Source organism: Pempheris klunzingeri, chromosome 14 (genome assembly GCF_042242105.1).
Source record: "Pempheris klunzingeri isolate RE-2024b chromosome 14, fPemKlu1.hap1, whole genome shotgun sequence".
Taxonomy (NCBI): domain Eukaryota; kingdom Metazoa; phylum Chordata; class Actinopteri; order Acropomatiformes; family Pempheridae; genus Pempheris; species Pempheris klunzingeri.
This window is the reverse complement of record NC_092025.1, coordinates 13,809,629-13,834,262: the sequence shown is the minus strand read 5'-3', so window position 1 is coordinate 13,834,262 and position 24,634 is coordinate 13,809,629. Positions and strand designations below refer to the sequence as shown.

The 24,634-nt window shown below is 43.2% G+C and overlaps 1 protein-coding gene across 1 annotated transcript in view; it reads left to right on the top strand.

Moving 5' to 3' along the window:
- The window catches only part of LOC139212883 (serine/threonine-protein kinase DCLK1-like), a 44,590-nt gene extending 31,985 nt beyond the window's left edge, over positions 1-12,605 (top strand). The window contains exons 6-16 of the mRNA XM_070843444.1: positions 4,309-4,405; positions 5,350-5,522; positions 6,099-6,218; positions 7,804-7,950; positions 9,485-9,618; positions 9,835-9,912; positions 10,038-10,134; positions 10,235-10,315; positions 10,414-10,527; positions 10,665-10,738; positions 12,548-12,605. Coding sequence (XP_070699545.1) covers positions 4,309-4,405; positions 5,350-5,522; positions 6,099-6,218; positions 7,804-7,950; positions 9,485-9,618; positions 9,835-9,912; positions 10,038-10,134; positions 10,235-10,315; positions 10,414-10,527; positions 10,665-10,738; positions 12,548-12,605 — 1,173 coding nt within the window. The remainder of the gene's footprint in view (positions 1-4,308; positions 4,406-5,349; positions 5,523-6,098; positions 6,219-7,803; positions 7,951-9,484; positions 9,619-9,834; positions 9,913-10,037; positions 10,135-10,234; positions 10,316-10,413; positions 10,528-10,664; positions 10,739-12,547) is intronic.
- The last annotated feature ends 12,029 nt before the right edge of the window (positions 12,606-24,634 follow it).

The window sequence follows — 24,634 nt, the reverse complement described above, 5'->3', positions numbered from 1 at the left end:
AGAAAGAAAGTGCTAATTGTCTACTGTAGTATGTCACCTACATCCTCCTCTCACCATTGAGTCATTCACGCTCCTAATCCATTGAATTGCATGCTCCATCTCTCATTATTGTCATCCATATTTGGTGTTGGGTGATTCATAATTAAATTATGTGTGTGTATCTGTGTGAGAGTGTGTGTGTGTGTGTGTGTGTGTGTGAGAGAGAGAGAGCAGACTGAAGAAGAACGTGTGTATTATGAACTTATTAATTGTTGTCTCATCTCATTGTTGTGAGTGTGTTGTTACTAAAGATTGTATTTGTTATTTGGCTGTATTATATTTCTTATTTCATGTTGTGTTGATGTCTTTAGATGGCTTGTCCAATTTTTTTGTTCCTATACCTGCCAAAAAGACTGGCTGCAGCACATGAGGAAAGTGGGAAAAAAAGATAAATCTTTCTTCCCTCTTGTCATTCCTTCAATTGGTTTACAAATTATTGAAATCGGGCTCATATTTACATATCTTTAATGCATCTAAAAACCAATAACATCACACATTGCAGAGGGCTTCAGGGTATTATGTCAAAATTAAAATTGTCTGTGGTCTCTACTGACAGACAAATTACAGTTGATAACCCGGTCCATGTACACCTTATGAATTTGTCATGTAAGGCGGCCAGCTCTTCTTGGCTTATTTGTTTCTGCTTGTATTTTCATTGCTTAATGTATTAATTTCCATTTGTTGATGTCATCATTAAATTCATTGTCATTTAATTTTCATTTTGTGCTTTTTTTTTTCCCTTCTCATGCTCCTCATTTGTGTTGATTAACAGCTCACCATGTTCATCACACATGTACATAAACAGATACTTCCAGTAGGTAGAGGATGATAATGATGATGATGATGGTTGTCATATGCGCGTTTATCAGCCTCTCCTTTGTTAAACTTCCGACTGTGTTCAGCAGAGCAGAGAAGTGATTACAACACAAACGCAGTCCCAGAGGTGCTTTCATCCCCCCTGTTCCACTGCTTCTTGCTCTGGATGACTTTTTTTTTTTCTCTTGAGCGAGGCAACCCAAGTCTCGCTACAGTTTTTTTTAATTTTCTCTGAAGCATTTAATTACATTCCTGTGATTCTAGTCCATAAGTATTGTGATTAGAAAACGTCCCTGCGTCCAACTGGCAGAGCCGAGGCACTGAATCCCTCTAACAGTGTTGATCTCTTCAGATAAGAGTCATATGGATTGTTTTCTCTCTGTCTAGACACCAAAATAAGAGCTAAGATATATTATTTCCTTATTTTTATGAGAAGCAGAGTGGGAACTTGGGACAAAACAAAGTACCTTGTTTCTATCGAATCTTATTAGATTTTTCCACTGAAGCAAACACCAATAAATCCTACTTTTGCTGGATATTGCGTGACAGTGAAAGTGACAAGAAATCCTGCCAGAGAGGTTTGGCTCTCTCAGACTGAGGAACAGAGAAAAAGAGGGCTTTAGGATATAATCAGATTCAGTGTGGACAAAGGTAGCATTACACTTTAGTTGTATTTTTTAAATGTGTGACGCATTTTCAACATTATATTTGAGTTGGCTTTTTAAAAAATCTTTTAAACCACATAATAAATCATTATTTTCTACACATCTGCCTCTGAGATGATGCTCCACGTTTAAGGTCAATCATGGACATCCTGTTTAATTCACATTCATGCACTGATCAGTATTCAGAGTGTTGCCCTTGCGGGTTTGAAGAGCAGTGGCTGCAGCCATGATGTAAAAGGTTTGTCAGTGTTTTTTTGTTTTTTTTTTTTAGTGGTGTGAGTCATTGCCAGAGCAAAAGTCTAGAGGTGTAGAGCTAGGAATAGTGGATGTTGTGTTGTGCAACAGGGAGAAAGCTGGATGGTTTAACAATGACAAGACAGTATCTGCCATATCTAATGATCAATAACAACCAGACCAGACTCCATACATCTTTCTCCCCGTCTCCTCGTTTCCATTTCTCTCTCTGTCTCTGTTTCCACGTCTCTTTCTCACCCTGTCTGTCACTCCCTCTGTCTCGTAGTTTTTCACACAGGAAAGAGAGACGCAATGTTCATAGAAGGTTGAACCCACCTCCCAGCACACAGACAGGAAATTGCCATATATAGGCTTCTGTCTCCCCGCTGGAAGTCTCATAAGCTGCCTCTCTCCTCTCTGTGAGCAGTTTCCATAGCAACAGTATTTTGTTTCCCTCGGTAGCAGGAAGAGAAAGATAGGATTTCAAAATGAGAAAGCGAGTAGAAGACAGGGCTGGATGTGAGATAAGGGGCACAAAGAGGCAAATATACGAGTTGGGATGAGAAAATAAAAGAGCGGAAGAGGGATGTTTTGTAGATAAAACACAGGAGGGTCATCGGCTTTATGGGCATAAAGTGGATTTTCGTCTCCTGGGATGAGCGCCCGGCCAAAAACAACATTACATAAACTGAATTCAGTCTGACTCAGAGCTACACTCACCTGGGTGGCTTTAAGGTCACAGCAGCAGAGATGAGTAAAAGAGCTGACAGCTACTTGGGCAGAGATATAGGGCAGCTCAGCTCTGTAAATAGTTTTCGGTCATTACGATGGTTTGCCTTTTCCTCTCTCTGCCTTGACAGCGAGCTCTCCAGGCTGTATCACACTCTGACTGGACACTGCACAAATAAGAGATTCACATGAGGCCGAGGTGAAATAATCAAAATAAAATGAATAGTACTTTTATTTTGTGGGATGTGGTTCTCACCCCTCTCTGTCCAAACATGCTGGGTTAAAAGTTTTAAGAGGTTTTGTGAACTTTTGTAAGCATGATATTTTATTATTTAAATCCTCTAAAGCCAAATTTGACCTCCTTTTACACATCACCTGTAAATACTTGCTGGGTTATTTTCCTAACAAACTCATGTATTCAGCATCCCTTTTTTATCTCTCGTCTCCTCTGAGGAGTCAGGACTGATAGATGTGTGAGTTATACAATGTGGCATGAAGTCATCACAACATCAAAAATACTACACCTGCACCCAAATGAGAGATGAAAGAAAAATGAATCATCAGCCAGACAGCATTAGTCAGACGTGGTCGCCAGCAAACTGCTGATGCACTGCTCTCTCTGGGTTCAAGATTTCAGGCAAGTGGCACATTAAGATTGGTTCATGCATCACACACAAACAGTGCAGACCATTTACAGCTCAAACTGCACTTGTTAATAATTCACATCGGCCAGGGGGCTCCACTTATATTCTAGAAAAAATGTGATGCCGTCTATCAGTAGCCAAGCTGCATGAGCCAGCCGCACCTGTGGGATTTATTCGAGCACTAGAAAGCCCCAAACCACAAAGATTTCTCACTGATGTGTCCTCAAGACTGACTGTGAGGCACGAGGGAGGTTTTGAGATGTGAGGAGGAGAGAGGAGAGTAAGGAAAGTGAGAAAAGATGGATATTAAATGCTTTCATCTTACGATTGAAGAGACTAACCGTCCTGACAGCTGCCTGCTAACCCAAACGAAGCATAATCAAATTGTCCAAATGTGGAAAAAGAAGATTTTGGCGGAGAGGAGAAAGATGGACAGGAGTAGACAAAAGACAGAAATACATGAGGAGCAGCTTCTCATTTACAGTCCCGACTAGATCTTCCTTCCCCACCCTTGTTGCTTCCATGACAACCAGACAGAAGGTTAGGAGGTGGAGGGTGTAATGACTTTTTATCTTTAGATAGATGCAGACTCCGCATCTCAGCCACTCTCTCTCTCTCTCGACTTAATGACCTCCTACTTATCAACCAGATGAAAGGCAGCACTCATACACATTACATTAGTGTCACCAAACCCTGTGTTTTTATGTTTTATTAAAGGTTGTAATGAGGAGTGAAAGGACGGGGGAAATAGATGGGAATTACTTCATGTTTGGGGAATTGAAAAGAGCTAATTGGGATGCAATCGTCTGTCCAATGTGGGTACGCACAGGTGCTTGGCTGAATAATGTTTATATTCAGCTCAGTAGCTCAGGTAAATCTGTTTCGGCTCATTTTGTGCACACTGTGTACACATAGCACAGGGCAGCACACTGCAGCAGACAGAAATGCAAACACAAAGACAGACTTAAGGATGTTCTGAGAATCAGACGAGCTGCACAATGTCCTTTTGTCTATTTTTGAACATACAAATTTGTTTCAGTTGGCATTGTTGCAGAAGGGACTATTTCGTCATGCTGAGTTGAGTGCATAGTGGATTACAAACTATTTTGGGTTGAAATAATCGTCTCCAACTTTTTCTCCCCCACATCCTGTTCTCTGTCTGCCCCCCTCCCTCTCTGCAGGGGTCCCAGGGTTCTTCCACCTCTCTGTCTTCCACTAAAGTTACCAGCTCAGTGGAAGATGGGGATGGACTTGTTACTGAAGGTGAGGAAAATAAATGTTGCGAGATTTTCCCATCTGTCCATCAGTGGGCAAAGGCGGTGTACTTGCAAATATCATGCATGTCTGAATCATGTTCATGACCTCTGATGCATTTCTCTCTCTCTCTCTCTGCCATCTCTCCTGTCTCTGTGTTCTTCTGATTTCTACATCCTGTTCTCATCACTTCATTTTCTCACACCTTTCCCCCCCTATGGTTTCCTTTCTTCGCCTCTCTGACTCCATAAGACTCTGTAACACCACAAACAGTGATGTACTGGTACATTTTGAAGCCACTCATCTGACACCGTTCATCTCCTCGCAGAACTCCATCACCATCTTTGATTTTATTTACTGACAGATGACCCAGAGGACCTTCTCAAATTATATAAATTAATATTTAACTGAATGCTAATTGCAAATATTTCCAGTATGACTTGCCAGCTGATTCCATATTTATTTGCCAGCTTGATTACCATTTCCAGAGCACTCTGCAGAGCCTTAGCGTGACAAAATGTTGACCGTGAGATGTATCTGGAGCCCTTACTGGTTTTGAAACTCAATTTAAACAAAAAGTCATGCTCTAAATGATTTATAATTGCTAAAGTTTTAAATCTCATTTGAATATTTTGAAGTATCTGTGTCATCTGTACTTATTTGTTTTTGATCAGTCCCTTTACAATTTCTTTACAGTTTGACCAATATATGAATGTATTATTTATTTGTACAATAATTTCATAATTCCACCTTCCACCATCGTGTTAAAATCAATAAATGAATTGTTATTAGCCTTTACAGTTACTGCAGTATATTCTTTAATACAGCTCTTTAGGTCCTCTGTACTTGTGCTGTGTCTAAATGTGTGACTACATTGAATCCTAATCAGCCTGACCAAAGTGTACAAAACACTGGTTTATATTCTCAAGTCTCTCAGCTGCTCTAAACCTTGTGCTTTCTCCCTGTAGCTGAGGTCCTAGTGGATGAGGTTCCAGCTGTGCCGTCCTACATATCAGACCGCTACAAGGTGGGGCGCATGTTAGGCGATGGGAACTTTGCAGTCGTTCGGGAATGCGTGGAGCACTCCACAGGACGGGAATATGCTCTGAAGATCATCAACAAGGGCAAATGTAGAGGCAAGGTAAAGTACAAACAATGACTCCAAAAGCAAAAGAGTGCCGTACACAGCTATGAATACCAGTTAGCCTTTTTAATGTCAATGAAAATAACAGATGAGAACTAAGCAAAATGACCTTATTTTAAGCTTTGTACAATGCATGTTTTCATTAATTAAACTCTCTTATTTACCTTATATATGAGAGAATTACATCAACCCATAAAAGAACCTTTAATACTTAATTTTATCCTGAAATACAAAAATTGACACATTTGGAGATAGGTGTATTTCACTGCACTCAACATAAATAGACGCAATTATGTTATCAAGTAGACCTGCAATTAATTATATCGACCGCTACTTATCATCACACACAACTTAAAGAGCAACTTAACGCGGGCTGAAAATCTTGTTTTCGCTTACTTCCAGTGGTCAAACTTCTCACCTTGCTGCTTTTATGTAGTCCAGGGTGTGTCAGTATGCCATGACCACACCCATCACACCAACAGAGGTGGAAAAGCTTTCAAAGACTTTTGGACTGGCATCTTTTAATGAGTTTGTTTCACTTGGCTATAAAATCCATTTTGATCCTTATTACAGGAGCACATGATCCAGAACGAGGTGGCCATCCTCCGCAGGGTCAAGCATCCAAATATCGTCCTGCTCATAGAGGAGGTGGACACTTACAACGAACTCTATCTGGTCATGGAGCTGGTCAAGGTGTGTGGCCATCACTGTATGCTGTAATTACATGTTTGTTTTGATGTGTTTGTGCATCATCTGCTCTGGTGATGGACAGGCTGGGATATTTGGGATATTTGGCCGAACGAATAATTAAATGAGTTCTCTATATACTGTATGTTGGTGATCATTATTTCCAATTTGAGAGCAGCAGAGAGGAGCAGGGAGGCAGAAACAGTGACAGAGATGGAGCAACAACATTCAGTCGGTGAACCAAATGATAAATTCCAACCAGTCACACAGTGTGGGATTGAGAGAATCGGTCTGTGGCCTGGAGCGCTCGTGTGTTCACATTCTTTATTCTCTCGCGCTCTCTGAGTCAAGAAATGTTTGTGCATAATTCAGGAGCCAGGAATGTGATCCATCTGTTCGCGTTGTGGTGTGGAGTACTACAGAATATAGATGAGAGGCAATCTGTGGCAGAAATGTGTGTATGTGTGAATATGTTCAAAGTAGGAGGGCCGAGTGGAGGCTGTAGATGAATGAGGTGGAAAGATTCACTTCCAGAATGACAGCCACTAAGAGAGGGAGAGAGACAGATGGATACACTGAGAGAAGAAGTGAGGGTTAAGAGCAGCAAGAGAGGGAGAGACATTATACAAATTATAGCCAAATGTATGGTATGTACGTAGTTTTCTGTCCTTTTGCCTGGTGCTGAGTAATGTCCCTTAGTGTCCATTAAAGGGAAACCTGGCAACAGCTTTGAGAAGACCCTCTCCTGTTTCAATGTGACAAAGAAATAGTTTCACAAAGGTGGAGCTTACCTGGCTTGTACTGAGGCTGACCTCACTACTCCAGTAGCTGAATGGGAGGAAACTCCCTGTAGCCTGCTTCCAAAATACAGTGGAAAGCCTCCAAAGAAGAATGGACATTAATGTCCATGCTCTTGGAACGATATGTTCATCAGGCACATAAAAGTGTAACGTCTGGGTGTCCATAAACTTTTGGACACATTGTGGAGGTAGAGAAGTGCAAATCCACTGGTTAGAGGCTGAGCTGTGGCATTTGACATCATATTTAAATAACTGTTGCTGTGCAGCTCGGACGCTGACAGCGTGTCTGCATCTGTGCTGGGGGAGAGAGAGAGAGAGAGAGAAATTCAGTCCTATTTTAAGCCTCTGTTCCACTTAGTCCACTCAGGAAGAGATAGAAAGAAAGGATGAGAGAGAGAGGGGGGGGGGGGGAGAGGGAGAGGTAAGAGGAGAATGAGATTCGTACAGAATGAAAAATATGAGAAACTGAGACAAACAGAGAAAAGGCCTGAGAGAAAAGAGGAGAAAGCGAATTAAAGGAAAAAATTAAAATGAAAGGGAAATATTAAAGACAGGGGGGAGGAGATGTTTCAACCAAGGTGAGGAATGAGGACACGGATCCCTTTAGCTGCTGAGCAAACGAAAACCCTCGCTACAAAATCAACTTTCTTGCCGAAAAGTCTTTTCAGCAGAAAAGATGAGCAACTGTGAAAACTTCTAAAGTGAATCTGTCAGGTTCTCTGTGTGAAAATGCCAAACAAACTCATGTGTCATTGCTCCTAACACAGCCGTCCATCATGATTTGTCCACAGGGGGGAGATCTGTTCGATGCCATCACCTCTGCCAACAGATACACAGAGAGAGACGCCAGCGGTATGCTCTACAATCTGGCCAATGCCATCAAATACCTCCACAGCCTCAACATTGTGCACAGAGACATCAAACCAGAAAACCTGCTGGTGAGTTCACACAGATGCCTCTGCATGTGTCTGTTTCATGGCCATATAACTTGCCGCACTACGGCTTCCCTCCTTTCTGAATGAACAGTGAAGTAATATCACTCACTCTGGACTATCGCAGAGGAGGGAGATGACTCATCCCTTCTGCCCTCACACCTCCCGCACACTCCTTCTCCAGCCTCCCTCGTTTGCGCCTTCCCTCCCTCATTCTCCCTGCTGTCGACCTCCTCGTTGTCTTCTCCTCCTCCTCCTCCTCCCTCAACGTCTGTTCTTCATCCCCTCCTTTGCCCCTTCTCCCACCCTGAGTCACTCATTACATGTGATGGTCAGATTCAGGCTTGATGATCCTCTCCAAAGCTAGTTTATTGGCCTCCGCTGCCACATTCACCCCTACTGCCCTAAGACAGCGTCATAGCTGTGTTTTCTCTGCTCTGTCTCCCTTTTCTTTACTCTCCTACTGCTTCAGTTAAATAAGAAGCGGTGAAGTTGAGAAGGCTGCTAAAAGAGAAATTCTTCCCTTGTGGGTGCTGTCTCTTTAGCTTCACAAATGAGTTCTCTTTCGTCACCTTTAAAGGTCCCGATCTGGAGATGAATCACAAATATATGTGACATGTGGACGACATAACTAGAACACTGACACTATGTGTAAAAGCCTCACAAAGAGCACTACCTCTGTAAAATATGAGGTGTTCACAATTTTGGTTACACGTCAGAAAGTCTACCTGGCAAATGTAAGACCAAGATTCACTCACTCTTTTTGCTCTGTTTTGGCTCTCCACCTCCGCCTCACCAGCTAGTCGCTAACTTTGTCTGTCGTTTGGTGCTGGGCAGACAGTGGGGTTTTTATTTAAAGAGCTTTTGGTTGAAAACAGCTTTGAGCTGCAGCTGAAAACTACACTACGAGAGAGATGAGAGTGAAGTTCTGGGCCCAAAACAATGAGCTAAAAGATGCTGAAGCACACCGTAGAGCTGGGGGGAACAGCACAGTTGGGTGATAACTGTCTGTGGGTTCATCACTAAGAGCAATCCCTTTCACATACATGTAGTAATTGATACAAAAATATGGATTATAACACCTTGAGGTCATTGTTTGTTTGCATATCATATTAGAAGGTATCTTCCACAATGCTCCACAAGGTGTAGGATTTCAGCATTTTTAGACTTTGGTGCCCCCCAGTGGTACTATCAAAAAAGACAGATAGCAACGCTTACCGCTCATCACGCCCACTCTCAACCCCCCCTGACTGACACTCAGAATGAAGGGCTGAGACCGCATCAATCATCCCTCAGGATAATGCCATTTTTCTACAAACAGAAACCAAATCATCTGACAGCTGTCAGATACAGGCTTTAGATGTAATACACACACACACACATTATCTCCAGGAGAATTTAACACACCAGCAAGATTCACAAGTACAGCTGCAGACAGGCGAGTTGTTGTTTCTCTCAGTTTGGCTCATACTCATCTCATCGCACCCACTTAAAAACCTACTTTAACCACATTTGTTGTATGTGTTTTCTATTTGCTTAGGTGTATGAACATTCAGACGGCAGCAAGAGCCTGAAACTCGGAGACTTTGGTTTGGCGACTGTGGTGGACGGGCCCCTCTACACTGTCTGCGGGACCCCGACATATGTAGCACCTGAAATCATCGCAGAAACAGGGTAAGAAGAGGCAGAAGCAGAGTTGAGTTTACAGGGACAAATCACACTTGTGAGCCATGCTTTCATGCAATTAGGCTGCAGGTCACAGAAGAGAAGTCTCTTGTTTTCTTGATAAGGAATATTGTATTAAAAGGCAGGCTGCTGTGCACGTTAATAGTAACCTTCCTTTTTCATATGTTTGCATTGAAGTCATCATTTTTCATTGTCTTTGTACAGGTATGGCCTTAAGGTGGACATCTGGGCAGCTGGAGTCATCACCTACATCCTGCTGTGTGGTTTCCCCCCCTTTCGAGGGTAAGCTAACAGCAAGAGCTGCTCTACCAAGTGAAATGTCCCAAAATCTAACAATGTGAACAATGTTAGTCAGAGCAATATTTTATTCATATAGACACATTCATGTGGAAATGCTTTGTTTGCAGGAGCAGTGACGATCAAGAAGTGCTTTTTGATCAGATACTAATGGGACAGCTAGAATTCCCTCTCCCATACTGGGACAACGTGTCAGAGACAGCCAAGGTGAATAATCTGTGTGTACTGTGAACGGGTCGACATGTTGGTGGACATTCACTTTATGTAAAGGGAATAAAAACTGACCAGTGTTTGTGTACCGCTGAAGGAGCTGATTCGATCCATGTTGGAGGTGGAGGTGGATCAGAGATACACGGCTCTCCAGGTGCTTGAGCACCCCTGGGTCACTGTAAGTACAGCATTAAATTAGCCCTCACGTCTATTTGTATGCAATATTTTCCCATAAGCACTGATTTTTTTTTCTCTCTCCTCCCTTGCTTGATACAGGATGAGGGTCTGTGTGAGAATGATCATCAGTTGTCAGTAGCTGGAAAGATAAAGAAGCACTTCAACACCAGTCCAAAAGCCAACGACACCACTGCAGGAGTGTCAGTCATTTCTGTGAGTAAAAACTACAATACCCATAAAGTAATTGCTCTGATGGATTCTTAGGTTCATTTTCTGTCTCACTAAGTTGAATTGGTTTACACAGAGGCCTGGTGTTTAGATTGATTGTGCTGGTTTCTCTTTGTGTTCAGTTGGATGACAGCTTTTCTATGCAGAGATCTGGGTCGTTGGATTTCTACCAGCACCCGGCCATGTACTGGATAAGGTACGCGAGGTTTCCATAGAGACACAACTGGGTTGCTGGTCACAAACCAGTGAGAAGTCAAAACAAACCCAAAAAAAGTGTCTCTGAAAATCGATGTCGCCCTCCTCCCTGCGTGTTGCCCCGCTGACTGGCTGCTGCTGTGCTGCTTTGACAGCTTCATGTTGTCCCTGCACTGTTGGCTTTGTGCTTGACTTTTTGCTCCTTTCCTTTCATCCCCCGCTCGCTGTAAACACATATTTCACACAGCACATGCATCGTTGTCATCTGTGTTTTGCTAAAGCCTCGTCCTCTATGTTGTGTCACTGTGTATTAGTGTCACAGGGATTTCTGAGTGTGTGAATAAGGAAGTGTACCCGTAAAATCACCCTTGTGAATGGTCCTCCTAAATGTCTCAGTTGAACATTGACTCCAAAACCCATTTCATGTGAAGCAAAGTAAACAAACGGATGTTGCTGAGGCTTTCACTGAGTAACAGTCACTGTTTGTTCACACAATTTCTTTGTGAATGCTGCCTTCCAAAGAAATAACCCTGTTCCCTTGCTTGTCCGAGTCAGTTTCAGTGATTTTTTGATTGATGTCATGCTCCCTAGCTGGCTGCCTCCTACTAACACAAGAACTTGCTATGCAGCTCCTGTTGTGTGACTTTATCCACCATTGATTTATGGAGGACCTAGAGGTGCATGGTTATAAAGTTTTATAATTATAAATTCACTTGTTGATTTTAAAGTAATTGGACACTGACGAGAGGAATAAATAAGAATTCATAAATAATAAATGAATCCATTAATAAACAGAATAATTGAAGATATTTATCTCGCATTGAAAAGAGTGATGTGACTGATGTAATTAAAGATTAATTAATACTAAGATAATTTATAACTCACTCACAAATAAACATGATAGGTTCTATGGATTGGAAATAGAAATCACTATGAACTATAATGGATATTTCAATTTTTATATGCCTATATTATATATTATATGTATATTTGTTTTCTGTATTTTATTATGTATTGGCTGTATTATACCACAGCTCCAGAAGTCTTATTTTGGCTCACATGCCTGATCACTACAGTATCTAATTCACAGGCTGAAGAGATCCCGACTCATTCAGTCGTAGCCTACATTTTCAAGCAGGTTATAATGCATCGTGAACCACCGCCAATGTGTTCAGTTTAGGTAAAAAGCTTTAAGAATCAAAAACTTGACCAGACAACGGGTCAGTTACAGCATAACAGCATACCGGATTTACCTACATGTCCCAAGATTGTCTGGTTCGGCTCCAAGTAGAATAAGACCTGAGGCATTGACTTTCGGTCAGATGTTAGACCCACAGCAATTTCTATCCAAAACTTGCTAACATTAGTCAAACCAAGTAATGCTGTGGAAGCCAAACCCCTGAGTGAACTGAACTGAACAAAGGACATGTGTTATTTCTTATGAATTTAACTTTTCATATGTAAGAAGTACATATGTTATTTCTCTTTTTGAAAATGACATAGTTCTACTTTAAGAAATACATACAAAATACTCGCCATAAGAATAAAAAATGTAGATAATATACAAGTGAATGTGGTCACAAAAGCGTTGCTGTTCGTGGTTCTAGTTAGTTAGTGTATCTGCCTTTATTCATTTCCTCTTTTTTGCTTTCGTTAAACCCTCCTCTGACTGTCAAATTTAATATCAATGAGTAACTTCATGAACATGCGTAAGGCTCTCCTGGTCCTCCATACTGGATTATCCACTGTGCTTCTGGGTCCCTGCATCTGAGGATCTAATCATATGTTCTCCTCTTCCTCTCTCATTCAGGCCACCGCTCTTGATAAGGAGGGGCAGGTTCTCAGACGAGGACGCCACCCGGATGTGAAGCCACTGCCTTTGCAGATGATGCCGACGGTGACCACAGTGACAACATCAATGACAAAAAAAACAGTACGGGCGGAGCCTCCCAGTTGCCTGCCCGTGGCCCCTCCCTCTCTGACCCCTGACACTTGCTCTGACCCTTCCCCGAACCCCAGCCTCCCATCTGACTCTGATGACATCTCCATCAGCTCGGCCAGTACCGCCTGCTCCCCTTACTCGCCCTTCTAGAGAGGAGGTGGAAGGGAGGAGGAGGAGGAGGAGGACGCGAGGAAGGAAAATCCTCATCCAGCTCCTCCCTCTGTAGGGAGGAGGAGGAGGAGGAGACATCAGATTCCCCACAGTCTGTCATCTAAGGCTGGGGGTGAACAGGGGAAAAACTGTGGAGGGAAAAACAAAAAAATCAGAGAGAACTTTTAGCTTTCCTGAATCCATCTTTCCAAACCTGGAGAAGAGATCGATCAAAGGGTGGATGGAGGGAAAAAGTGTGTAATGAGGTTGGGAGAATGACTAAAGAAGCAACAAGACACAGACATGAGGAGGAAAAGAGAGAAGGCAGGATGAGGCGAAAGGCTTTTCATTTATTTCTTTTTAACGTTCTCTCATCTGAGCACATGTTCCAGAGCTCAAGGAGCGAGAAAGGGCAACTGTATTGTTTACCCTTCAGTGATGATCGGGGCTCAACATGGACACTTCCTTATGGCGGAGCAGCTCAGAAAGGCAATATGAGAATATGGACCAATGTTCATGTTTTATTGAACCTTATTTATTCACTCTTTATTCACTGCATTTTTAATATGTATTTCCCTTTTTTTCATAAAGGATGACTTTTTGTTAACTTGTCCTAAGAGCTTGGTGGAACGAAACTAATGGAAAAGTGTGTAGAAGTAGAGCACAGAAACGTTGAAGTATGGTACTGTAGACTCGTAGGACAGTGTAATGTGGGAAAATGACAGCGACAGTATATAGAGAAAGGCCTTTTTTCTTACAAATGTGGTAAAAACAATGTTAAAAAAGATAAAGACAGCACTTGTGCTATAAATCTGTGCTCCACACAGTATTGGCGTTGCCTTCCTGTAATGTTGGATTGCAGTTTTACAGTTTACATTTTACACAGACTGCTATTAAGACAATTATGGTGCATTTGATTCCACCTCGTAATTTTGTTAACTGCTTAATTCATGACATCTCGATATGCAAAATTCAGCAGTATTCGGATGCTTCTGTAGCAAACTCGACATTTGAACAATTTTTTCCTCAATGCACACATTTCCACACTCATACTCTATTGATTTCATAAGAATCTTGATATTTTGCGATGCTCATGTACACATTGGAAGCCTTGTTTACATTTTTTTCCAACACAAAAGGCATATTTCATCCTCATATTCCAGCAGTAAAGAAAGATATATTTGTTGGAGCCCAGGTTTGGAGGAATGTTTTAGCGGGTAAATGTATACAGTAGACAGTTTATCAGGGCTCCTATTTGCACAAAGTACTGCTGTCTAGGTGCAGTCAAACAGGTCTGAGAGACAGACAGTACGGAGACCGGAGAACCAGCAGCACTCTTGAAAAGCAGTACAGGGTAGAAAAGGATTTATTTCAGCTCTGCACAACCTCATTCATGGCTTCATTTACTCAGATGAAAGCATGACAGACATACAGTAGCCTATTCTTATAAAAAAATAAATTGTTTCGTGATGAAGTATTGTTTATATGTTATGTAAATAACATAATTTTATTTATTTTGATAGTTCACAATACAGTATATTTCTTTACTAGTAGTCTATGAGAACTGTAAAGAGAAAACAGTCATACATATGTATCAGTCAGGCAGCAAAGAAAAAAAAAAAAAATCCAGATGAGATCAGGTTGAAATGAAACAATACAGTTGACTTGAGGACCATTTTGACCTGATGTTGTACCACCTGGATGAATCTACACGTACAAATCTAGAGAAAAAGAAGAGGCCGCCATCTTTGCTTCTTGTCAGCAGCTGGGAATGATGTCACTTCCTTTGCAAAAGCAGCCGGTAAAAGGATTTCCAGTAACTGATGTGGGATAAAAGAGGAGAAGCCAGAGGAGAAATGCAGAGTTTTTTTTGTTTTTTTTTACAGAAGATCTCCCTGCAGTCGTCACACTTGTCTGTACGTTTCTGTATTTACTCTCATCATCACACATACACAGTAATTGCCGCCATATTGACCAGATCAGTATGAATTTGTTGTGCTGTTGAAATCCACACTCTCCAGCACATGGGCACATGGGGTTTACCAAAGTGCTCTCACAGCTGCACCACAGTATTACAATCTTGCAATACCACCTACCTGTACCTCTGTTCATCAATGGTCTATAAATAACAATAGTAATAATTAAAATATGTTTCAAAAACACATTGTCTGTGTATTTTGTTAGGGGAGCTGTGATGTGATTTACCGGGTGTTGATGGTGAGAGATTTTAAAAGTTCAGTCTGAGTTCAGCGGCTTTGCAGTCCACCTGGTGCATGACTGGATTACTGACTAGATGTGCAGTACACAATTCCTGTTGCAAAAGACTCAAAATCTTCCCAAAAGATCCCAATCTGCTACACGTATTTATTTAACTGTAAACTTGTTCTATCAAATAAATCCACACGATCCCAGAGGTTATTACAGGTGGGCAGCTAATATTCGATAAAACTGGGAAGTTGCATGTGGCATTAAGAACAGATAATGATAAAAAAAACAATCCTGTATTCCCCTCCAGAGCAGAGCTTAAAAGTTTAATGAAAAAAAGAATATAAGGAGCTATTCATGGTTTTCTGCCTCTTACGCAGCAAATACTGTCTCTCAGACAGCTGTCTCTGTGCTCTCCTTATGATGTTGCCAGCCAGATTCCCAGACTTTGACAGTTTATTTCTATTCTTACCTGCAGGAACACTGTACCAAGCGGAGACGTTGTCGGTCTGAAGTCTTTCTCTGACACTTTGGTAACTGTAAAGTATCTCTGCCTCCAGAAAAGCTGTTCACTTTTCTAAACTTTCAGCTCTCTCAAATGTTTTCTTCCCCCTCTTCAAACTTTTGAGGATGCATCCAATCATTTTGGTGTCCTCAGTGGTGTCTGTCAGTGGTGGCTGCTAGTTGGATATGATATGATATGATATGATATGATATGATATGATATGATATGATATGATATGATATGATATGATATGATATTCTCCCATCATATTCTAAAATATTTCATTACCACCAAAAATTGCCAGAGGTTAAGCAACTAATTTCAGTATGTGTGTATGTAAGTGTGTGTATGTATGTATGTAAGTGTGTGTATGTATGTATGTATGTATGTGTGTGTGTGTGTGTGTGTGTGTGTGTGTGTGTGTGTGTGTGTGTGTATGTATGTATGCATGTGTGTATGTGTGTATGTGTATACGTATGTATGTATGTGTATATATGTATGTGTGTGTATGGATGTGTGTGTGTGTGTGTATGTATGTATGTGTGTATGTATGTAGGTGTATATGTATGTATGTATGTATGTATGTGTGTGTGTATGTATGTGTGTGTGTATGTATGTATGTATGTATGTATGTTTGTGTGTGTATGTGTGTATGTATGTATGTTTGTGTGTGTTGTAAGTGTATATGCATGTGTGTGTATGTATGTAAGTGTATATGTATGTATGTGTGTGTGTGTATGTATGTAAGTGCATATGTATGAATGTATGTATGTATGTGTATATGTATGTATGTAAGTGTATATGCATGTATGTATGTAAGTGTGTATGTATGAATATATGTATGTAAGTGTATGTGAATGTGTGTATGTATGTAAGTATGTAAGTGTATTTGTATGTATGTGTGTGTGTGTGTATGGAAGTGCATATGTATTTATGTATAAGTGTATGTACGTAAGTGTATATGTATAGGATTGGAGGTGGATCAGACCAAAAAGAGGCAGTTTGGTGTCGGCTCCAAAAATGGAAATTTCCTTGACTCCGGGGTCAAGCTTTTTTTCCAATCCCCCCTCCTCCACTCTTTTGGCTGACAGTTGTTTGCTGGCCGATTTACCACATTAAAAGTGATCAATACCTGTTTTCCAACGGGTCTGGAGGTGGATCAGGCAAAAAAGAGGCAGTTTGGTGTCGGCTCCAAAAACGGGAATTTCCTTGACCCCGGGGTCATCGTTTTTTTTCACTCCACTGTTTTGGCTGCCAGTTGTTTGCTGGCCGATTTACCACATTAAAAGTGATCAATATCTGTTTTCCAACGGGTCTGGAGGTGGATCAGGCAAAAAAGAGGCAGTTTGGTGTCGGCTCCAAAAACGGGAATTTCCTTGACCCCGGGGTCATCGTTTTTTTTCACTCCCCTCCTCCACTGTTTTGGCTGCCAGTTGTTTGCTGGCCGATTTACCACATTAAAAGTGATCAATATCTGTTTTCCAACGGGTCTGGAGGTGGATCAGGCAAAAAAGAGGCAGTTTGGTGTCGGCTCCAAAAACGGTAATTTCCTTGACCCCGGGGTCATTGTTTTTTTTCACTCCCCTCCTCCACTGTTTTGGCTGCCAGTTGTTTGCTGGCCGATTTACCACATTAAAAGTGATCAATATCTGTTTTCCAACGGGTCTGGAGGTGGATCAGGCAAAAAAGAGGCAGTTTGGTGTCGGCTCCAAAAACGGTAATTTCCTTGACCCCGGGGTCATTGTTTTTTTTCACTCCCCTCCTCCACTGTTTTGGCTGCCAGTTGTTTGCTGGCCGATTTACCACATTAAAAGTGATCAATATCTGTTTTCCAACGGGTCTGGAGGTGGATCAGGCAAAAAAGAGGCAGTTTGGTGTCGGCTCCAAAAACGGGAATTTCCTTGACCCCGGGGTCATCGTTTTTTTTCACTCCACTGTTTTGGCTGCCAGTTGTTTGCTGGCCGATTTACCACATTAAAAGTGATCAATATCTGTTTTCCAACGGGTCTGGAGGTGGATCAGGCAAAAAAGAGGCAGTTTGGTGTCGGCTCCAAAAACGGTAATTTCCTTGACCCCGGGGTCATTGTTTTTTTTCACTCCCCTCCTCCACTGTTTTGGCTGCCAGTTGTTTGCTGGCCGATTTACCACATTAAAAGTGATCAATATCTGTTTTCCAACGGGTCTGGAGGTGGATCAGGCAAAAAAGAGGCAGTTTGGTCTCGGCTCCAAAAACGGGAATTTCCTTGACCCCGGGGTCATCGTTTTTTTTTCACTCCCCTCCTCCACTGTTTTGGCTGCCAGTTGTTTGCTGGCCGATTTACCACATTAAAAGTGATCAATATCTGTTTTCCAACGGGTCTGGAGGTGGATCAGGCAAAAAAGAGGCAGTTTGGTGTCGGCTCCAAAAACGGGAATTTCCTTGACCCCGGGGTCATCGTTTTTTTTCACTCCACTGTTTTGGCTGACAGTTGTTTGCTGGCCGATTTACCACATTAAAAGTGATCAATATCTGTTTTCCAACGGGTCTGGAGGTGGATCAGGCAAAAAAGAGGCAGTTTGGTGTCGGCTCCAAAAACGGGAATTTCCTTGACCCCGGGGTCATCGTTTTTTTTCACTCCACTGTTTTGGCTGCCAGTTGTTTGCTGGCCGATTTACCACATTAAAAGTGATCAATATCTGTTTTCCAACGGGTCTGGAGGTGGATCAGGCAAAAAAGAGGCAGTTTGGTGTCGGCTCCAAAAACGGGAATTTCCTTGACCCCGGGGTCATCGTTTTTTTTCACTCCACTGTTTTGGCTGCCAGTTGTTTGCTGGCCGATTTACCACATTAAAAGTGATCAATATCTGTTTTCCAACGGGTCTGGCGGTGGATCAGGCAAAAAAGAGGCAGTTTGGTGTCGGCTCCAAAAACGGGAATTTCCTTGACCCCGGGGTCATTGTTTTTTTTCACTCCCCTCCTCCACTGTTTTGGCTGCCAGTTGTTTGCTGGCCAATTTACCACATTAAAAGTGATCAATATCTGTTTTCCAACGGGTCTGGAGGTGGATCAGGCAAAAAAGAGGCAGTTTGGTGTCGGCTCCAAAAACGGGAATTTCCTTGACCCCGGGGTCATCGTTTTTTTTCACTCCCCTCCTCCACTGTTTTGGCTGCCAGTTGTTTGCTGGCCGATTTACCACATTAAAAGTGATCAATATCTGTTTTCCAACGGGTCTGGAGGTGGATCAGGCAAAAAAGAGGCAGTTTGGTGTCGGCTCCAAAAACGGGAATTTCCTTGACCCCGGGGTCATCGTTTTTTTTCACTCCCCTCCTCCACTGTTTTGGCTGCCAGTTGTTTGCTGGCCGATTTACCACATTAAAAGTGATCAATATCTGTTTTCCAACGGGTCTGGAGGTGGATCAGGCAAAAAAGAGGCAGTTTGGTGTCGGCTCCAAAAACGGGAATTTCCTTGACCCCGGGGTCATCGTTTTTTTTCACTCCCCTCCTCCACTGTTTTGGCTGCCAGTTGTTTGCTGGCCGATTTACCACATTAAAAGTGATCAATATCTGTTTTCCAACGGGTCTGGAGGTGGATCAGGCAAAAAAGAGGCAGTTTGGTGTCGGCTCCAAAAACGGGAATTTCCTTGACCCCGGGGTCATCGTTTTTTTTCACTCCACTGTTTTGGCTGCCAGTTGTTTGCTGGCCGATTTACCACATTAAAAGTGATCAATATCTGTTTTCCAACGGGTCTGGAGGTGGATCAGGCAAAAAAGAGGCAGTTTGGTGTCGGCTCCAAAAACGGGAATTTCCTTGACCCCGGGGTCATCGTTTTTTTTCACTCCCCTCCTCCACTGTTTTGGCTGCCAGTTGTTTGCTGGCCGATTTACCACATTAAAAGTGATCAATATCTGTTTTCCAACGGGTCTGGAGGTGGATCAGGCAAAAAAGAGGCAGTTTGGTGTCGGCTCCAAAAACGGGAATTTCCTTGACCCCGGGGTCATCGTTTTTTTTCACTCCCCTCCTCCACTGTTTTGGCTGCCAGTTGTTTGCTGGCCGATTTACCACATTAAAAGTGATCAATATCTGTTTTCCAACGGGTCTGGAGGTGGATCAGGCAAAAAAGAGGCAGTTTGGTGTCGGCTCCAAAAACGGGAATTTCCTTGACCCCGGGGTCATCGTTTTTTTTCACTCCACTGTTTTGGCTGCCAGTTGTTTGCTGGCCGATTTACCACATTAAAAGTGATCAATATCTGTTTTCCAACGGGTCTGGAGGTGGATCAGGCAAAAAAGAGGCAGTTTGGTGTCGGCTCCAAAAACGGGAATTTCCTTGACCCCGGGGTCATCGTTTTTTTTCACTCCACTGTTTTGGCTGCCAGTTGTTTGCGGGCCGATTTACCACATTAAAAGTGATCAATATCTGTTTTCCAACGGGTCTGGAGGTGGATCAGGCAAAAAAGAGGCAGTTTGGTGTCGGCTCCAAAAACGGGAATTTCCTTGACCCCGGGGTCATCGTTTTTTTTCACTCCACTGTTTTGGCTGCCAGTTGTTTGCTGGCCGATTTACCACATTAAAAGTGATCAATATCTGTTTTCCAACGGGTCTGGAGGTGGATCAGGCAAAAAAGAGGCAGTTTGGTGTCGGCTCCAAAAACGGGACTTTCCTTGACCCCGGGGTCATCGTTTTTTTTTCACTCCCCTCCTCCACCGTTTTGGCTGCCAGTTGTTTGCTGGCCGATTTACCACATTAAAAGTGATCAATATCTGTTTTCCAACGGGTCTGGAGGTGGATCAGGCAAAAAAGAGGCAGTTTGGTGTCGGCTCCAAAAACGGGAATTTCCTTGACCCCGGGGTCATCGTTTTTTTTCACTCCCCTCCTCCACTGTTTTGGCTGCCAGTTGTTTGCTGGCCGATTTACCACATTAAAAGTGATCAATATCTGTTTTCCAACGGGTCTGGAGGTGGATCAGGCAAAAAAGAGGCAGTTTGGTGTCGGCTCCAAAAACGGGAATTTCCTTGACCCCGGGGTCATCGTTTTTTTTCACTCCACTGTTTTGGCTGCCAGTTGTTTGCTGGCCGATTTACCACATTAAAAGTGATCAATATCTGTTTTCCAACGGGTCTGGAGGTGGATCAGGCAAAAAAGAGGCAGTTTGGTGTCGGCTCCAAAAACGGGAATTTCCTTGACCCCGGGGTCATCGTTTTTTTTCACTCCACTGTTTTGGCTGCCAGTTGTTTGCTGGCCGATTTACCACATTAAAAGTGATCAATATCTGTTTTCCAACGGGTCTGGAGGTGGATCAGGCAAAAAAGAGGCAGTTTGGTGTCGGCTCCAAAAACGGGAATTTCCTTGACCCCGGGGTCATCGTTTTTTTTCACTCCACTGTTTTGGCTGCCAGTTGTTTGCTGGCCGATTTACCACATTAAAAGTGATCAATATCTGTTTTCCAACGGGTCTGGAGGTGGATCAGGCAAAAAAGAGGCAGTTTGGTGTCGGCTCCAAAAACGGGAATTTCCTTGACCCCGGGGTCATCGTTTTTTTTTCACTCCCCTCCTCCACTGTTTTGGCTGCCAGTTGTTTGCTGGCCGATTTACCACATTAAAAGTGATCAATATCTGTTTTCCAACGGGTCTGGAGGTGGATCAGGCAAAAAAGAGGCAGTTTGGTGTCGGCTCCAAAAACGGGAATTTCCTTGACCCCGGGGTCATCGTTTTTTTTCACTCCCCTCCTCCACTGTTTTGGCTGCCAGTTGTTTGCTGGCCGATTTACCACATTAAAAGTGATCAATATCTGTTTTCCAACGGGTCTGGAGGTGGATCAGGCAAAAAAGAGGCAGTTTGGTGTCGGCTCCAAAAACGGGAATTTCCTTGACCCCGGGGTCATCGTTTTTTTTCACTCCCCTCCTCCACTGTTTTGGCTGCCAGTTGTTTGCTGGCCGATTTACCACATTAAAAGTGATCAATATCTGTTTTCCAACGGGTCTGGAGGTGGATCAGGCAAAAAAGAGGCAGTTTGGTGTCGGCTCCAAAAACGGAAATTTCCTTGACCCCGGGGTCATCGTTTTTTTTCACTCCACTGTTTTGGCTGCCAGTTGTTTGCTGGCCGATTTACCACATTAAAAGTGATCAATATCTGTTTTCCAACGGGTCTGGAGGTGGATCAGGCAAAAAAGAGGCAGTTTGGTGTCGGCTCCAAAAACGGGAATTTCCTTGACCCCGGGGTCATCGTTTTTTTTCACTCCCCTCCTCCACTGTTTTGGCTGCCAGTTGTTTGCTGGCCGATTTACCACATTAAAAGTGATCAATATCTGTTTTCCAACGGGTCTGGAGGTGGATCAGGCAAAAAAGAGGCAGTTTGGTGTCGGCTCCAAAAACGGGAATTTCCTTGACCCCGGGGTCATCGTTTTTTTTCACTCCACTGTTTTGGCTGCCAGTTGTTTGCTGGCCGATTTACCACATTAAAAGTGATCAATATCTGTTTTCCAACGGGTCTGGAGGTGGATCAGGCAAAAAAGAGGCAGTTTGGTGTCGGCTCCAAAAACGGGAATTTCCTTGACCCCGGGGTCATCGTTTTTTTTCACTCCCCTCCTCCACTGTTTTGGCTGCCAGTTGTTTGCTGGCCGATTTACCACATTAAAAGTGATCAATATCTGTCTTCCAACGGGTCTGGAGGTGGATCAGGCAAAAAAGAGGCAGTTTGGTGTCGGCTCCAAAAACGGGAATTTCCTTGACCCCGGGGTCATCGTTTTTTTTCACTCCACTGTTTTGGCTGCCAGTTGTTTGCTGGCCGATTTACCACATTAAAAGTGATCAATATCTGTTTTCCAACGGGTCTGGAGGTGGATCAGGCAAAAAAGAGGCAGTTTGGTGTCGGCTCCAAAAACGGGAATTTCCTTGACCCCGGGGTCATCGTTTTTTTTCACTCCACTGTTTTGGCTGCCAGTTGTTTGCTGGCCGATTTACCACATTAAAAGTGATCAATATCTGTTTTCCAACGGGTCTGGCGGTGGATCAGGCAAAAAAGAGGCAGTTTGGTGTCGGCTCCAAAAACGGGAATTTCCTTGACCCCGGGGTCATTGTTTTTTTTCACTCCCCTCCTCCACTGTTTTGGCTGCCAGTTGTTTGCTGGCCAATTTACCACATTAAAAGTGATCAATATCTGTTTTCCAACGGGTCTGGAGGTGGATCAGGCAAAAAAGAGGCAGTTTGGTGTCGGCTCCAAAAACGGGAATTTCCTTGACCCCGGGGTCATCGTTTTTTTTCACTCCCCTCCTCCACTGTTTTGGCTGCCAGTTGTTTGCTGGCCGATTTACCACATTAAAAGTGATCAATATCTGTTTTCCAACGGGTCTGGAGGTGGATCAGGCAAAAAAGAGGCAGTTTGGTGTCGGCTCCAAAAACGGGAATTTCCTTGACCCCGGGGTCATCGTTTTTTTTCACTCCCCTCCTCCACTGTTTTGGCTGCCAGTTGTTTGCTGGCCGATTTACCACATTAAAAGTGATCAATATCTGTTTTCCAACGGGTCTGGAGGTGGATCAGGCAAAAAAGAGGCAGTTTGGTGTCGGCTCCAAAAACGGGAATTTCCTTGACCCCGGGGTCATCGTTTTTTTTCACTCCCCTCCTCCACTGTTTTGGCTGCCAGTTGTTTGCTGGCCGATTTACCACATTAAAAGTGATCAATATCTGTTTTCCAACGGGTCTGGAGGTGGATCAGGCAAAAAAGAGGCAGTTTGGTGTCGGCTCCAAAAACGGGAATTTCCTTGACCCCGGGGTCATCGTTTTTTTTCACTCCACTGTTTTGGCTGCCAGTTGTTTGCTGGCCGATTTACCACATTAAAAGTGATCAATATCTGTTTTCCAACGGGTCTGGAGGTGGATCAGGCAAAAAAGAGGCAGTTTGGTGTCGGCTCCAAAAACGGGAATTTCCTTGACCCCGGGGTCATCGTTTTTTTTCACTCCCCTCCTCCACTGTTTTGGCTGCCAGTTGTTTGCTGGCCGATTTACCACATTAAAAGTGATCAATATCTGTTTTCCAACGGGTCTGGAGGTGGATCAGGCAAAAAAGAGGCAGTTTGGTGTCGGCTCCAAAAACGGGAATTTCCTTGACCCCGGGGTCATCGTTTTTTTTCACTCCACTGTTTTGGCTGCCAGTTGTTTGCTGGCCGATTTACCACATTAAAAGTGATCAATATCTGTTTTCCAACGGGTCTGGAGGTGGATCAGGCAAAAAAGAGGCAGTTTGGTGTCGGCTCCAAAAACGGGAATTTCCTTGACCCCGGGGTCATCGTTTTTTTTCACTCCCCTCCTCCACTGTTTTGGCTGCCAGTTGTTTGCTGGCCGATTTACCACATTAAAAGTGATCAATATCTGTTTTCCAACGGGTCTGGAGGTGGATCAGGCAAAAAAGAGGCAGTTTGGTGTCGGCTCCAAAAACGGGAATTTCCTTGACCCCGGGGTCATCGTTTTTTTTCACTCCCCTCCTCCACTGTTTTGGCTGCCAGTTGTTTGCTGGCCGATTTACCACATTAAAAGTGATCAATATCTGTTTTCCAACGGGTCTGGAGGTGGATCAGGCAAAAAAGAGGCAGTTTGGTGTCGGCTCCAAAAACGGGAATTTCCTTGACCCCGGGGTCATCGTTTTTTTTCACTCCACTGTTTTGGCTGCCAGTTGTTTGCTGGCCGATTTACCACATTAAAAGTGATCAATATCTGTTTTCCAACGGGTCTGGAGGTGGATCAGGCAAAAAAGAGGCAGTTTGGTGTCGGCTCCAAAAACGGGAATTTCCTTGACCCCGGGGTCATCGTTTTTTTTCACTCCACTGTTTTGGCTGCCAGTTGTTTGCTGGCCGATTTACCACATTAAAAGTGATCAATATCTGTTTTCCAACGGGTCTGGAGGTGGATCAGGCAAAAAAGAGGCAGTTTGGTGTCGGCTCCAAAAACGGGAATTTCCTTGACCCCGGGGTCATCGTTTTTTTTCACTCCACTGTTTTGGCTGCCAGTTGTTTGCTGGCCGATTTACCACATTAAAAGTGATCAATATCTGTTTTCCAACGGGTCTGGAGGTGGATCAGGCAAAAAAGAGGCAGTTTGGTGTCGGCTCCAAAAACGGGACTTTCCT